The sequence below is a fragment of the Balearica regulorum genome, chromosome 4, assembly GCF_011004875.1.
Source record: "Balearica regulorum gibbericeps isolate bBalReg1 chromosome 4, bBalReg1.pri, whole genome shotgun sequence".
In the NCBI taxonomy this organism is placed as follows: Eukaryota; Metazoa; Chordata; class Aves; order Gruiformes; family Gruidae; genus Balearica; species Balearica regulorum.
In genome coordinates, this window is record NC_046187.1 from 6,031,700 (window position 1) to 6,048,869 (window position 17,170).

The 17,170-nt window shown below is 38.9% G+C and overlaps 2 protein-coding genes across 13 annotated transcripts in view; one reads left to right on the forward strand and one right to left on the reverse strand.

Moving 5' to 3' along the window:
- EXOSC9 (exosome component 9) overlaps nucleotides 1–17,170 on the forward strand; it is a 260,026-nt gene that overhangs the window by 33,583 nt on the left and 209,273 nt on the right. The gene's annotated exons all lie outside the window — the stretch shown is intronic.
- Nucleotides 1–17,170, reverse strand: part of TNIP3 (TNFAIP3 interacting protein 3) — an 81,958-nt gene that overhangs the window by 6,249 nt on the left and 58,539 nt on the right. For all 12 annotated transcript variants that reach the window (XM_075751068.1, XM_075751067.1, XM_075751066.1 and 9 more), the window contains 5 exons: nucleotides 16,145–16,273; nucleotides 11,833–11,949; nucleotides 8,761–8,886; nucleotides 6,569–6,727; nucleotides 3,119–3,179 (listed from right to left, as the gene is read on the reverse strand). In XM_075751068.1, coding sequence (XP_075607183.1) covers nucleotides 3,119–3,179; nucleotides 6,569–6,727; nucleotides 8,761–8,886; nucleotides 11,833–11,949; nucleotides 16,145–16,273 — 592 coding nt within the window. The remainder of the gene's footprint in view (nucleotides 1–3,118; nucleotides 3,180–6,568; nucleotides 6,728–8,760; nucleotides 8,887–11,832; nucleotides 11,950–16,144; nucleotides 16,274–17,170) is intronic.

Here is a 17,170-nt window from a genome sequence, read left to right on the forward strand (position 1 = left end):
CACTTCATAGCTGTAATCTTAGCAGCTCCCTTTAGCTTCACGTTCTTCATAAAACTAAATTGCAAGGATTTCATTTAGATAATCACCATTGTCTTGCTACTGTGGAACATCTCTTGTTCATTTCTCATTTTGGAAGGAAAGGCTTTACAGAAAAAAGAACGGGGTTTAGAGGTTTTTTTGGGGTTTTTTTTTTCCTCATTTTGTCCCCCTATTCCTCTCATCCTTCCTGTATTCTGATGAAGTTATTTCTAGGCTAATTAGAAAGGGCTCAAATCAAAAACTGCCAGATCCAAACCATCACATTACCATGGAAGTTCAGTGCTTGAGACAACATTGGTCCTCAGACTTGTGCATAAGTGATTCTCTGCCAACTACTAAAACATAGATCTGTGGGGAAAACAACAGATTGGAGTAGAAACTTTGGAAAATTGGATAAATACAATTGATCAAATTTCTGTAGCAGATTTTTAAAAATTTTAAAAATATTTCAGTGATTACCCTATTTCTGAGAATATGGGCAAAGGGGTGTTTCTTACAAAAAGACGAAAGACAAACTAGGCTTCACAGAGGCAGCAGTCCTTTAAGATAACCTTCTTTGAACAGGGAAGCAGCTAAGAAAAGCGGTGCCAGTCAGGAAAAAAGTACAGATATGGTTAGGTGAGAAGCAGAAAACATGAGATTAGAGCTGGTTACAGAAGGACCCGGAGAATGTAAGTCAAGTGCCAAAGCACCTGGGTGCAAATAACTTCCTCCGTCATAAAGGAGGGGAGAGAGGGAGGAAAACACAATCTAGGTACATCTATCCAAGACTGCAGAAAAAATTCCTCCTTGGTGACAATATGCCTTTGCAGTCCCAATGACATTACAGCAAACTAGTTAGAGTTGATGTAGAGACTCTCCTAGATTTCAGATATCTTTAAAACAGGCTTTTTTGGATGGTATATCATAAAATAAAAAAAAAAAATAAAGAATCAATTTCCCAATTCATTTCACTTATGTTCAACTTTAAAGTTACAACCTGTGATCTGTATCTTGTAATTATTCCTTAAGAAAAAATACTCAGTGTCAAAGGAAAATTTGTTTAGTTAAGGAAAACTTAAGGGTTTTCCCTAGAAACATCCATCTACTGAAATAACATTCCTAAAGGAAATCATTTCATGCCTAAAAGTTGCTGCACTGCTGTTTTGTTTTTCTATAATGAAGCCCTGTCTCAGAAGAGATAAGATTTATTGGTCAGTTGATTACCAAATGAGGAAATGTAAGATGAGAAATGAGACTCGGGAATGCTGTAACCATTGTAATTAGCACTCATACAAAACAGAAGACAAACTGGAACATCAAGAATACTTTCATCCTGTATTCTTGGAGTTTCTATCTTTGAAACCTTTCTCAAAACACTTACATTCAAATTTAACATAGATGACTATATATAATACATAAATCCAGTGCCTTTTAATTGATAGTAGAAGTTGGACTTCTCTGTGATCAATGGCTAATAAAATAATCTTTGTTTTATCACCAAAGATAAAAAGAATAAGAGCCCCGAAGATGTTAAAACAGACATCCTACACAACGCTATGATGGGACTCATTGAGAATTCCTCTTTACAGGGACTGAAGAAAAAAGAGAAGGGAAAAGTCTCGAAGTGTCTTACTCACTGTCCCATCAAGGGGGGGGTATTTGGATGTTCTGGACAAGGAAGAGTAATAGAAAGACAGAGCACGGATTTTAAAAAAGTTTTTTCAGGGAGCCAAGTCATATAATCATGGAGGGTAAAAGAAGAACTCTCTTTCTTCAGATCCCCTAAGAGTACTGCCCTGGACCACAGCTGTGGTTGGTGGCCGGACTTGTTTCATTCACTGTTACAAACATCCTCCCTGTATTCTCTGGTGCAGTAAATTACTTTAAGTGGGAGGAACTACAAAATTAATCTCCTGTTCTCTCTTGCAGTCACAACACTACTTTCCCTATGACCACATCAGAACCCACCAAAGAGTAACCACGTAATTATGGGAAGCTTGTCCTCCATTTTAGTGAGCTACGTTCCCACCCTACCCTCTCCTCTGTGCAAATGTGGACGATGATAAATAACGAAATAATTCTTCTGTAGCCATCTTCTTCTCAATGTCACAAAGCAGCTTTTTGGTGATGAGTCCCTGCCACCGCATATGGTACCCACTTGCACCGTGAAATGGCAGACACGTGAAACACACACTCCTGCAGTTGCATACCAGCAAACTTTGCTGGTCCCCTGCAGCACAGGATGCTGCATCATTCATCTCAGATGGTACCTCTACAGAAGGGCCACAAGACATGAGAACAGAGCAAAACACAAAACTTTAGGTGGCATAATTCTCAGGCATTTTTGAGAGAAAAGGGGCAGTTTAGGAGAGTTTCTGAAGCAGAAGATCCAGAGGGGCGGATTCCCACCCAGAACAACGTCCCTTCTTTCTTGTGCTCTCTGGCATCCATCTTTCAAGTGGTCTGAAACAAGTACTTCAAAACACCCAGGAACTTAGCATGATTTCAAATCCAGGTACAAATATTAAATACTCCTCCTGGTTTCCAAAACAGTTTACAGCGACACTGTGGCAACTAATTAATTTTGTCCATTTACATGGTTTTATTTTCAGACCTGGCACCTTGACTTATCAGAGCAGATCAAGAATAGCAATCGGCATTTTGCTTTTAAAGTGAAACAATATCCTAAAGCCTCTACTCTGTTACCAAGGGCTTCTAAAATCTGCCCCATCTTGGCCCCTGGGTTTGGCACATCATTAAATTCAGTCTTAGCTGGAGCAACAGAAGCTCTAAGGACAACTCTGAGGATGTTTTTTCTTTAGGACTATTACTAGGTGTTTAAGGAGGCAAACGTGTGATTCTATAATGTGTAATAGAGACATTTTATGAATTGCAACGAAGCTGAAAGCCATAACATAGATGATATTACATTAGAAACCTCACCTGTGTTGCACATACACCAACCTCAGCTCTCTGAGGCAAAGCTGTCACGTAAGCACTCAACAGATAAATACGAAAGTTTACTCTACATCCCTCAAAGGCCCCCATTTAAAAAAAAAGTACATTTAAAATATGCTCTGTACAGCTGTTTTCTTACCATTTGCCTTGTGCTGCACATCTGGCGGAAACTGGTCAGGAACATACCACTGATAGTCTGGCTGCACAGAACAATAAAACATTATTACAGCAATATGGACTTCATAGACACTTCAAACAAAAGAACAGTGACATGATAAAAATGTAATTGTGCTGTGAAGTTTTTTATTAGTCATACAAAAGTAGTTTACAAAAAAAATCTTATATTTAGCTTTATATTTCCACTGAATGAGTCTTTCAGCTTGCTTCTTTTTTATGACATGTGGTTTAGAAGCTGCACTCATTAGAAATATTGGTGTAAACTTTTCTAGATCCCACAAATCAAAAGAAACATCAATAGAAACAAATCAGATTTTAAAAGGCCTAAGGAATAAAGTGCACCAGAAGATACTGGCATCACATTATCTGTACTAAAGAACCCTGGAGAAACCTGGTACACATGGACCTGACAGGTGAAGCTGTTCCAGTCTGAATACATGTAACATCTGTAACATGCTTCAGAGTGACAGGCAGGAATAACCCTTTTAATAAAGTTCTCTCCCCTCCTCCCTTCCCCACAGGCTAGCATTAGTGTTACTATAACATTAGCTGTTATCGAATAACTTCTTGAAAATACTGTGGGACGGGAAAAATTCCCATCTTTCTTGGAAGAGGAAGTATTGGGAAGGTTATGTCCATGCAAACATAGTTTTGTCCAGGGAAATCCTGGAAGAAAGAAATACTGCACTATAGCTTGTATCACACACCGTGGTAAACGAGTAGCAAATTATCACTACAGAAAACAATTTTGGGACCAGACATTTCAGTTGAAGCTGTATTAAGCTATCTGGTTTAAGTAGTACATGCAAGCTTGTCAAATTCCAGGTAATTACTGTTTCAAATTAGTTAAACTGAGAAAATAATTCTTGTTTTGCAGAAATTACTCTGACAAAATCCTGAGTAGTCCCAAGGAGACTCTTAGAGATTTCAACTTGTAGAGAAGGAATTTCATAGACTTCTAAAGAGGTTTTCCTTAAATTAATATGGCAGGATGAAGCCGTAGATACAGAAAACAGATTTAACTTTTACGTATGCCGCTATTCACAGTTACATAGTAGTAATCACTCTCACACTGTCAGGAAAAAAAAAGAGCTATCCTATTTTCACTTAAATTATACCATCCACAGGAATTATCAACTAATTCTGTGCTTGTGCACAAACAAAATAGGCTTTGATACAAAGCAGGACTCTCCTTTGCTTTAAGCACAGGTACTTTTTCCACCAATGGTTCAAGATACACTTATTTGCATTACTTTTTTGAGTTTCTGTTGGATTTTCCATTCTCTGATCTACTCTTTCATACTGAATTACACTATGCAAACTTGAATGAATTTCAGAAACAAGAGGTGTATTTCATGTCAGACTAAACAAAATGTTTCTACTAACAATGTAAAAAGGAACAAAAAGGTGCAAGACGTAAGAAGAATGAAAAAGCAAAAGCACAGACTAAACACAGAGGATTACGTACGTTAACTCAGGACACTCATTAAATTCTAACACCTTTCTTCATTGCTAAACAAATTGCTCAGGGAGGTATCAAAAGCTCAGAGCAGCAACACTGTACTCACACAAAGAATTTCAAAGAAAACTCAGAATGAAACTAGGAGTTACAAAGCAACCAGTCAAACTGACCCCGGCACTCCGGCAGGAATGGCAAAGTTGTAAACCCAGTGATCCCTTGCAGAATTAGAAACCCAGATGATGAAAGTTCAGGGAGAAGAGCCAAAATAATCTGGGACAATGTCCAAATTGCAGTGAAAAACATTCTGCAATACTTCCAACTCTGATAAATAGGCAGATAAGCACACTCCTGAAGCATAGAAATGACTTGTTTGACCACAGCTTTTCCGCTGGATTTCTACAGTCTGAAAGCCTTACATACATTTTGCAAAAATTTGGCTATAATTTCCTAAATAATGAGCATCTTTCCATACATGACAGCTTTATAGCCAGAAACAGACATTGTGTGTTTAAAATTACATTCACCATGTTTAAATACATTCTCACTAGATTTGAACAAGCACAGTCCACTTAGATAACCCAAAGCACTTCAAAACTATCACTCTTTGAAGCAGTATTTTCCTTGAAACAGATAACTCCCCCTCACATAACCTGTTCTAGTCCAAAGTTATTCTTCTTCATGCTGAGGAAGAATAGGACCCTGTTGTGTGTCAGGAAAAAAGGCAGATTTCCCATTGTGTTAGCCACACTCAGACATAAATTCCACTTTGCTGATTTTTTAATTTAATTTTGTTTTTTTGCAATACATAGGCTTGCTTGGGAAAATTGCATTCCTAAAGCATTCACAGCCAGAGTGTCTCACCCTCAGTAGAACCTTATTCCTCACGTAATCTCATTTCACAGCAGTGTACCAGAGGGAAGGTACTACTGGGTACAAGCGACAGCATCTGGGATTTTGCCCTTGCAGTTTAATAGCAGCATTGTGAATCCCGCCAATAGCTTGTCTGCCTGCTCCAGAAGGCATACAGGGAACCTGGGATTGTGCAGTCTGGCTACAGTGGTATTGCCTGACAGTAGCACAGTTATATTACCTATGAATACAGAAGCCATAAGTGAAGAAGGAAGAAAGTAATTTTCCAAAGATAGAGACAGAGAAAGAAATACCCAGTGTAAGATACGAAGTAAGACATATTAGTCAACAAGCTTTCTTAGACTGAATAGAGGGAAGAGACCAGAGTAATGCTGACCACAGCTATATTCTCATTTTTGTCACTATCATTTATGTTGAAGGCCCAGAACTGGGCTCCAGAGAGCAGATCCACATTTATGAATTTGGGTAACTACATAGCTAGAAAGGGCCCTGAGTGTGTGTTGAAGTAAATTAATCTAAGAAATCAAACAACCTTATTTTTTTAATTAAGGAATGACCACCAGTATCATTGAAAACAAATGTATAATAATCTCCTTTTTCTTCCTAGTAGTATTATAGATAAATAGTATTTGCCAAAGTAAATTTAAAATATACAAGAATATATGCTTAAAGTATAACTCATCAACCATATATTTAAATTGCTGCAATTGTTCCTCTGTGCACAGATTTCTGTTGGTTATGCTTTGATTTGTACATGGCAGCACTCTGTGCAATTCAGTACCACAGACTCTGGAACAGCAAGGAAGAAAAAAACCACAAGTATCCAGAGAAAAATCAGCATTTTGGGGCAGATAGTAAGGGAAGAGAGACTGTACAGAGATTACCAAGGCTGTTCCAAAACCTACGGCTAATTCTAAAAGCAGTAAAAAATCTTGATCTGAAACCAACAATAAACTAAGAAACAACAGATTTAGTTACTGGTGAGGATGGCACTGTGATAGCACCACATTATTCTCCTGTGGTCACCATGCTGTGAGAAAATCAGTGCCCTTGTGAAATGGGAGATGGTGGGAACCTTACTGAACGCTGTTGCTGCTCGTGTGCCCTGCGAGACGCTGGATGTACTCGAGGATCTTGATAGTGAAGAACCAACCCACAATTCCCATAATTAACACATGGTGAGAGGAAGAGGGGAGGTGGGTAGCTGGGCTTCTCAGGCTGCACTGGGAAGTCTTTTGTCTGTCAAAAAATAAGAAAAGCAAGAAGAAATGCATTAGCAGTGCCAACAGAATATTCACGTACAAATTCATCAGTAAAAAACAACAGGGTAGAAACCCTCCTCTCTCAGCATGGGTCACAATGCTGCTCATTCAGCCCCTTCAAACTGTTCATGATTTAAAAAATTATTTAAGAAAGCTGACTTCTGCCACACCAGAGTCTTGACCCTTTTTATGCAAGAAAATACCAGTTTCAAGATATGGCAAGCAGATTTCTGTGTGTTTTCTATATTCAAGAAACATTTTCATTACACACAGTAGCTTTCAATTGTTTGAAGCAGAACTACATGAACAGGCACTTGCATAACAAGAAAAATAAATTATTTTGGTAAAGGACCAAAGTTGATGGCCTCGAGATTAGGGTTTGCCTTTTCTTAGGCTCTCTGTGTCCCAGCAGAGTCAATGGGAATTTGCCTACGGACAGAGCAAGGAATGGTAAAAGACGATTAACGCTCTATGATTCTATGAGTCGCAACTAAATAATCTGACTTAAAAAACTAATACATATTCTACATGGTTCCTCTCACGTTTAAAATCCTTCACAAGCTCTGTTTAATCAAATCCCAAGGCAGGAAAAGGTGAACAATATGATCTCTAGTGTAAACTTCTGGTGCAATGCAGGGACAGTCAAGTACATACACATTACACAGCATTTGTGCAGCCCTTTGGGTGTGCTGCACATGTGCAGTGCTGTTGGCATTTCTCCTGGTCCAGAGCAGCTGGGGAGGAGTGGGAAAGGCATTTTAGCCCCGTTTACAGTCCCCCTCTTCACTGTCACTGCAATGAGAGGTTCTCACAGCATCCATTGACCAGTTACGCTTGTGCGAGAAATTCAGTCTTTTATAGTCTCTAGAGAATACAAAATAGATAAGAAGGTGTCTTTGAGTAGTCTATCTCCTACAAAAAAAATTCTTTACCTTATTGAGCCACCCATGAGTGTGCTGGTGTGTGGGGGAAATACCTGAAAGTTATTGCGTGCAACGCAAACAGATTTGTCCAAGGTATTTTTCTATATGTCTGGGATGCCCTGAGTGGCAAATCACAGCTTTCCCTCTGGCATTGCTAATTTCACACTTGCATGAAATGCTTCCAAGTACCCATAAAAGCACTGACAAGTCTGGGGCCGTACTGCAGCAGCACCCAGCATCGGCCAGGATGTCCAACCTGCTCTCCACTCCCAATGAAGCTGATGGGAACGAGGGGCACTTGACAACACCTTGCCTCCGATACTATTGTAAGACTCTTCTGGTATCAATGCATGACTTGGTTGAGAATAAGCCAATACTGAAGTTTCTGTTTCACAACAATGCTGAGGAGGACAATAAATCATCACAGAACATTCTGGTAATCAGTCATTCTTTTAAAACATTGCACAATTTTGTCAAGACAGGAAACCTCGAAATTTCATCATTTTTAAAGGGGATTGAGAAAGCTCAGAGTTTTGCATGCCATGATTTTACTATGGCTTCCTGAATGTCTGTGAACAGAATACTGACACTACTGTCAAGAGATAGAAAGGATGTTGCAACAAAAAATTATTGCAGTGGCTGCTCAGTTAATTTGGATGGAGACAATTTTTTTTTTTTTCCTCAGTGATATTAACATTACTCTGTAATTCCACTGCAGAGGTCAGGATTCATTAGAGAGGCTTTTATTTCAAAAGTTGGTTTGATGTTACAACTCTTATATGAAGTGCCAGTGAAACAATCAACAGTCTTCTGGAATTGTTTTTTGTTTCCCCCGCCTTCATTTTAAGATACGTTTGAAGAATTTTTGCAATAAATACTCCCTTCATCTACTTAATTTGGAAGTCATCTCTAATCATTTCTCATCTTCTTACTGCATTACTTCAGAATGATTTCATCCCAGGTGGTGACCTCATAAAAATCCGATGTCAATTAATGGAAGCCAGAAAGCCTTGGGTTGTGTGGAAAGTGAGAAAATAAAAATAATACACACATGTGCTGGCAATGGTAACTTTCTTTTGACTCATACCTGAGAGTTTAGTTTCTTCAGTTGAGATTGTAATCTCTCATTAATTTTCTGCAATGCTTCTTTCTCCTCATTAAGTCTTTCTCTGTCAGATCTCTCCTTTCTGAAGTCTTCTTCATATATTTGTACCTGCAATCATTAGGATCGAGTATGTGAATTTCAGCAGTCACAATGGAAAGTTTCATCCACTTTGTCATTTGGTTGCTTTTTAAACACTGGCCAAGCAGCAGGGTGCATTCCAAAAGGATCCTTCCTCTTTACAATCCTGCAACAAAAAGTTTCCCTCGTCTTTTTTATGACTAAAGTGACAAGCAATGGCTATTCTCCAATAGCACCTGTTGATCAAAACAGTCCGCAGCTTCAGTATTCATAGACCCTTGTAATTTAAAAGGCTGAGTGGCAGATATCAGTTTTAAATATTATAAATAAGATAGTAAATACTAAAGGCATTGATCTTTTTAAGGGATAAACAGTAGTAGGACAAAAATTTTACCAACATTTTTTCCAGTTTTCTCTTCAATTAGAGCACTTTTAACTCCTCTCCATATCTCAGATGCAAGCAGTTAGCATCCTGGTGGAGATGGGAGGTGCTGACACAGCACAAAAAGCTGACTTCTAGCACACAGTCTGACAGAACGTTATCATCTTATCCAGCCTAACGATGAGCCACTATTGTCAAATAACGTCCTGCCCTTTTATAGCCTACTGAATACTGTTGGCCTTGACCCTGCTTTGCTTTACGCCTTTTCATAGTTGTCTGCAGCTTTACCTTACCCACTGTGCTAGCTGTCTACCCAAGGCGTGGCCCAAAGGACTAATCCGTGCAGAATAAGTGATAGTATTTAGACCCGTGGTCACCTATTAATGACCAGAAGACTTGGACTAGTCAGGACTGTCAAGGAATTTAGACCTTGGCTGGAGCACTGTGGAAAAAACACTGTAGATTATTGTGCCCTAGGTGTTAGAAACTGTATCTGGAAAAAATAATTGGCCCTTGTACCTTTTGTCTGCAACATAGGACTTCTAATTCATCCTCTTAAACCGCAGGCCAAAGAACCCACCTGTCTCAGTGTAGAAGCAAAAGTGTATGTTATGTATACAATTCAAAATGGACATACAGAGGTTTGACCCTGTTCCTAGAAGATAAGCTGCCTTTCAAATACTGAAGGATGCAATGGCTTAGCTCTTTTTAAGTTGCCAGGAATCATAGCACTTCATCCCACTAAAAAAATATCCAACCACCCCAGGCACAGACAGCAAGCGCACGGATTCAGAAGCAAAACACAAATCTATAAATTAATTGGTGTTAAGCTGACTAGCTTAATTCTTCAGCTAATGGGGAAGCATCCACCTGGTAAGCAGCTGGTGGCACTTCTACTGACAAATAATAGCAACAGGGAGCCACCACCAGAACTTTCAGAAGTTCTTTCATGTCCTCTTGGTTGGTCACTAAAGCCCACTGACAGCCTATTTCCAAGGAACTTGCTTGCTGTGGCTCATGCCCTGCCCATTGTACAGATCCAGTCTTCCTTTTGCTGGCAGCAGCACTATGACTTCACAGGAGGACTAAAGAAATGTTAATACCTCAGGGGAAGAAAAAAAGTGAGCACAGGGCTCTCTAAATTATTTTCACGACTTGTCTGTTGCAGCTAATTTTTGCAAGGTTTTTTTCAGACCCGATGGTGCTCCACTAGATATAACCCCCCTCCTGAGTAACACTGTGTGAAAGGAACAAAGGCTTTCTGTGTGGCCACGTAGAGACTCAGCTCCACAGCCCGTGCTTGGAGGAGGTGTGTGCACCCCTGACCCTCCAAAGCTGTTGCTTGCGAAAACCTAGGTCTCTTGTATCCCTGCCCATCTACACACTTCTCAATATTTCCTCATTTCTTCTCTCCCAATTCCCTCTCTGCTATCCCACTTCCACTCCCCAGCTGTACAATCTGCTGAAGCTGCAAGGGAACCACTTTGTCAGTTTTGCCATACATTCTGTTGCCCCGAGAAAGAGGGGGACACCTCCCAAGGAATGAATGCCTTCATCTCTTCTGTCGTGGCCAGGGATGAGCTGATGACAGCTAAGTTCTGGTGAGACTCTGTCACGTCACTGTTTGTCCCATGAGTCCCTCCTCCATACAGTTAGAGCCTTCTGCTCCATTTCGTGCAGAAGGAAGTCTGTACTCACTGAACTGATTTATACAACTAGAAAAAGACATTCATAAAATGGATACCCCATGAGAATTCTGAAAAAAATTGGTTTACTCTATTTTATTGTGTAAAATGTAATAACTCATTACTGTACAATCAAGTGCAGGATTTTATTCTCCAGCATGTGGCAAGCATTACATTAGAGAGCAAAATCTGGCTCTGCTGTCAAACGTGACAGAAACAAGTATTTTATTCCCATTGAATAAAATTCCCATTCTGATCACATCCATTTGTGTGTCAATAATGTTAACCCTAACACTGTCCAGGATGACAGACCTAAAATGTAAAATTATCTGAAAAGTATCATGTTTTTAAACAGATTCTTTTATATGGAAAGAAAAAGAATGCACAAAGCACTTGAATTGCCCAGAACAAAGATTAAAAAATAAATACACTTCTCTATAGTGATTGGTATGCAGGTTACAGATGCAAATGTTTTGTCTCACACTTTGAAAAATTGCAATGCCAACACTCTAGTTTTCCAAGACTAGGATTCGTAGATAAACCACTAAACTATCATCTTCTAAGAAAAAAGCAGCAGAATACACAATCAGTAACTCATGAAGTTTAGCATTCCCTCTGGATGAAATTCAGACCCTAGCAGAGAACTGGCAGGACATTTCCAAGAGTTAGGAGAGCCGTTCTGCTGCTTCAAGTCCTACACAATTCCTTGCTCCAGTCCTTTGCAAGGGCTCGGTTTCACTTCTTGGACACTGCTATGATGACAGCAACTTAGGAAACACCATTTGAACGGGTTATGGCTAAACTGGTTCTTCCTTTCAAAAGCTGTACCTAGCAAGCCTACCAGACACAGTTCTTGGGAGAGAGAGCAAAATTATGCTGTATGAAAGGCTTACTTCCAACTGTTCTCACCTGCTGTCTGAGAACGTCAAGTTGGGTTCTCATGTCCTCAACGCTGTTCCTGTCACCGTTCTCTGAAGGAGTCCCAAGAACAGGTGAGCGCTGTTTTTTCAACACATCCAGAAGGGCCTGCAATGTCAAACAGCAAAATTACTAAACAGAGATTTACGACACATCCCCCCCCCCCCCCCCCCCCAAAAAAAAATTAAGTTATTAGAACATTTTCTCTATAAACAAACAGATTAGAGAGAGTCACAGACTTGAGAGGGTTTTCTCTTCCCTTGCAGTTGCTTCAATTCTATACACTGGGTATAAACCCCATGAATAACATATATGCATGACTAGGTTCAAATTTTTAAAGTGCCCACTCTACATCCATGAATTTGAGACAGTGTCATTTATGGAACTGTGTTTTTACTTATAACTATAACCAACATTTACCTATGGAAATCACAGCTGCAAATCTCATTCAAACATACCATTTCCCTGTGCAAGTCAGAATTTGGGAAAACAGAGACAGGTGTCTAAACTCAGCTGAGGCCAAAACCAAGCAAACAAAAAACCCAAGAAAATAAAAGCAATATGCAAAGATGGCCTAAAAATGTGACTACAGTTAAGTCTGAGTGAAACATTTTTGCACTAAATGTACAAATTTCTTCAACTGGAACCGAAGTAAACCCTCCCGTTGAGGGGAAGTTATGTAGTCTCTATAGTTTGACACTAGAGGGAGTTATGAATACACACACTACACCAATAATGCTTTTACTTTATTTTTCAGTTAAATTTAGTTTTATTTAACTGAAATTATTTATTTTTATTTTAGTTAAACTCTGCCATAGTTTTTTGCAGATTTTATTTAGCAGTATTACACAGCTCTCCCTTGGGCTGGGCTAATTTTTAAATTGCTCTTACCCCTCTCTATCAATAACCACACACTACACTCACATATTTCTTATTTACTTTAGTACAAATATTCACCATTCAGTACTTTTCAATGTCTCTCACATAAGATATGAGCTCAGCTAGCTTCATTCATTTTAGAAAGCTCAATTCCCACTAATCTCAGAATTATGGAGAAAAAAATAGAAAATCCAGAAAATTCAATCTTCAAAAGGTTAACAGTAGAGAAAAATATGGTGAGGATTTTTTTAAACTGCATTTGGAAGCAATACTGCGAGACTCTGTTTTATTTTAAATAAAATAAGAAACTGCAGAATGAATAAAGCTGAATTGGTTTAGGGTCATACTAAACCCAGATCAAAATCTTTGAGGAAAGATTGTAAGAGACATTCTAAGAAGCGCTAGGTATGGAGGGGGGGAGTAAAATTTTGTAATGTTGCTATTAGATCAACAGCAAATTATTGAGAATTATGTCATTACAGGAGAACTGGATTCCCAAGTCTAAAATGGAGACTAAACGCTACTAAAGCTAATAGTCAAAGATATAACTGGGATATTTTTCTTTCAAAATTCCCATCACTCTGAACTGACAAAAGGTGGGGCTGTTTTAGAATCATTTATAGTAGAAATGAAGATACTACTGTTCCGCTGGTTTTAAAAAACCAACTGCGAATATAATGATCATGAGACACTTGAAATTAAAAGTAAAGCTATTTTAAATATGTAACTAAGATTTATAATTTCAGATTAGCAAATTTGAGAAATGACAAAGAACCTCTAGGCACCTTCTATAATTGGTCCTGTATGCAATTTTTGGAGATTATTTGGCTATTGCTACTTCATTAAAAGTCAAAGTACAAAGAAAAACCCAACCAAACAAACCAGTCCCCAAGGAAGCTGAAAAAAATTGTATAGGAAAATGCTTGAGGGACAGCTAGATGAATAATTTCAAGAAGAAAAATTAAAATGCCTTTAAGGATTGGAGAAAGGATTTCATCCCAACAAAAGGTACCATTTTTGGTAGCCTGTAGATGAAAGTGCAGGGTAAGAGAGACAGTAACACTGAGCTATATGTTGCAAAAGAAATTAAACTATAAATTTATAACTTTTTTTCCCCTGCTATAAAAACGAGTACAAGAAGGAGGGCATTACACAGGAAAGCAAGACTAAAGACAGTATTTCCAACAAGGAGGATAATGTAGAGCACAGTGGCAGGATAGCTAACAGCAAAGAAGACATACCAATGAGAGGGAACTCACAGCTCACTGAGTTAAACTGAGCTTAACTTAATGTGGTGTTAAATAACATTCATTCAGAAGTACTGAGAACTGAAACCTGAAATTGCATGACAAGTAGCACAGAGGTTTTCTGAATTTTTCAGCATAAAAAATGGAACCATATGACTGAAAAAACAACCACCTTTGTTTCCAAAGCTCTGAAAAGGATAAGTTGTCCATGCACCTAGAAAGCTCTTAATCTAACTTCAAGAGCGTGCCAGGCTTGGGAGGAAATTTTGAAGACAACTGCTTTATAGACATGAGAAATAGAATGAAGTAAAGCACTCTTTCACCTAATGTCTTTCATAAAAAAGAGATTTTCTTAACAGGGGAAATAGATTAGAGCTTATTAGTCTATGTTTAAATAACAATTGAGATAGTGCTGCAGCAAAGTTATGAAATAAGTCAGAAATTTGGCTTGTACCTGAACTATATGGTGAATAAAGAAACAACCACAGGAAAGCCAACAACCTTAGGATACAGCATTGCAAACTATTACAGCATTGCAACATCACTTCCATGCTGCAGACATCAAAGTAGGATCAGATAGGACTATACTTTGGGTACTCTGGATAACCAGATCAAAGTTGGATGAAGCCAAAAGTAAAAAAGGTAATGTACTTAGAAACAAGTAGTAACATAGTCCATAAACTGAGAACTAATGAGATGAAAAACATATGCATATTAGCAGGCATAGTTATATTTTAAAAGAACTGAGTCAGTTTAGCTAAACTGTCCTCTAGTGAAAATACAATTGTTCTCTGTAGCTATAGGGAAAGAGCAAGTGCCCCTGAGAGCAATTGTATTTTCACAGAGAGGACAGATCTGCTTCACACAAGGAGTGCAGCAGATCTGTTCAACACTGCTACCAGAAGAACAAATGAATATCATCTGGCCAGAATAAATACAGCCCAATTGCAACAGATGAAAGCATCTAATGAAAGAAGGGTTACAGTTCCAGAACAGCCTTCCAACAGAAGCACAGTTGAAGGAGCTCAAGTAATTTTAAGGAAAAAGTTATTTAATTTCAGAGAATTTGTAAGAACTTCAAGTCACAGAACCTGCAATACCAGGGGACTAGACTTAAAAGAGCACAGAGGGTCCCTTCCAGTCTTATGCGCATTCATGGCATGAGATTTGAAGACTGCAAATATACAGAAAATCAGTAAAGTATGCTACATGAAATTGATGTTGTATTTAGAAGTATGGTCTATTTACCCATCTGTCTTAGTTCCTACCACATCATAAGAAAAGAGAGCAAAAGAAAACATTGAAATAAGTTGTTTTACAAACCAGATCTTGAATGAAAGTTGCACTGAGGCTTTGAGCAAGTCCTGTCAATGCGTTTCAAAAGGAGTTAGAGCTCATACGTCCTGTCAGATTTTTTAATAGGGCAGCATTACTTTTTTGCCTTGACTGTTGCACATCATGGCCATTTAGCTTGTGTATCATTTCAAGTTACACAGCAATGGTTACTGCAGTGCATTTCCTCAGGAAGTGTTTGTGGTTCACCATGAAATACAAAATTGTTAGAAAACACCCACTGCTTTATGTGATCTTTTGATTAAACAAAGCTACATTTATTACTTTCCCTCAGTTAAAAAAAATAAATCCCATTTAGCTATTTTATGGCAGTTTCCTCAACGAGACATATATACACATACATACTTATATGTATGAATATATATGTATGGATATGAACAGTAAGATAGGAGCATTTTTCTCAATCACAGAATATATGTAAAACAAGTGTTTTTAAATGGTCTGAATTTTTTTTAATCAGTGTTTCACTGGATACATATGAAAGCATCTTTGTGCCATTTCCCTTTTGTTCTAAGGCGGGAGGATGTAGAAGGAGCTTAGATATGACACAGAGAGAGGTTTCAAAGCAGAAGCCAATGATTCTCTCAACTTTCCTCCTTACAGTGCAACCCTACTACCTACCAAGAACAGCATGCACAGGTATTAGCTAAAGTAAGTTCTTGCTTCTTTCTCAAGCTCCCTAATGGTGATCATAAGTTCGGTACCACAAACTGGTGGTTGACCCAGGATTGAAAAGATGGGCATCTTGTAGTGTCACTGCTTGGCAACAGAAGCCCTAGAATTAAAGGAAGAGGTCCTGGTCAGTGGCTCAGTCTCGCTCATACCTTATTGAGACGACTTATTTCACACTCATAGTGTTCTTTCTTTCTGATCATTGAGGCATTCTTGTGCTTCAGGAGCTTGTTCTCTTCCTTCATTTCATGGAGAGCTTCACTAAGAACCTTTGTTTCTTTCTGGGATGCAAAAGGACAGAGAAATGCTGCTGAAATGCAGATGGAACCGTTTTTCAAGAACAATTTTCAGAGTATCTGCTGTCTGGCAGATGTGCTGCATTTTTGTTGTCCCAAACACAGCTGGGAAGGGAGGCAACAGGAAGGCGGATGGTTAGTAAAACCCAGATATGATAAAGTCTGTTGAAATTGTTTTGACCATTCACCATATGATGAGACAGAGACAACACACAGACTAAATCCCTGCTCTCTACAGTCTGCAGTTGCACAAAGGCACAAGAAAGCTGGCAAGCCAAGCAGATCAGTACCATACAGATGATCATCCCAAATCTGCATTACTCTTACGGACTGATAGCGTAAGGCCAGGGCTAAACACTGGTGGGGTCCCAGCCATTCCTAGTGTCACACATCATTAAAGACAAAACCATATGTCAGTATCACATAGTCTGAGGGTTTTTTCCACTACATGAGAGACTGGGGCAGGTCTCAGTCTGCTCAAGAACTACCAAGCTACCAACCAAGGTTTAAAAATCTACTTTCCTTGACCCCATCACAGTTGTTGTTGACTTGAGCTTGACCCTTCCTAGTGCATGTGCCTATGCTGTCGCCACCCCAGCAAACTACAAGAAAGACGTCCCTAACTTGCAACAGGATTTATACACTAGTCTTTCAAGATGTATTATAGGAATTATTAGGACAGATTTGCTAAACTATAAGCGTGATTCTCTCCTCCTATCGCTTTTAGTGCGGCTATTTTCAATTTACAATGAAGGAAGCTAAGATCCAAATCAGACCCTGAAGCAAGTGGCATTTTGGAAGCTTCTCTCGCAGGGTAATGCATTCCTCACTAGCCCGTTTTGCCAGACTGTCTTGGACCAAAGCTGTTCAGACATACAAAAC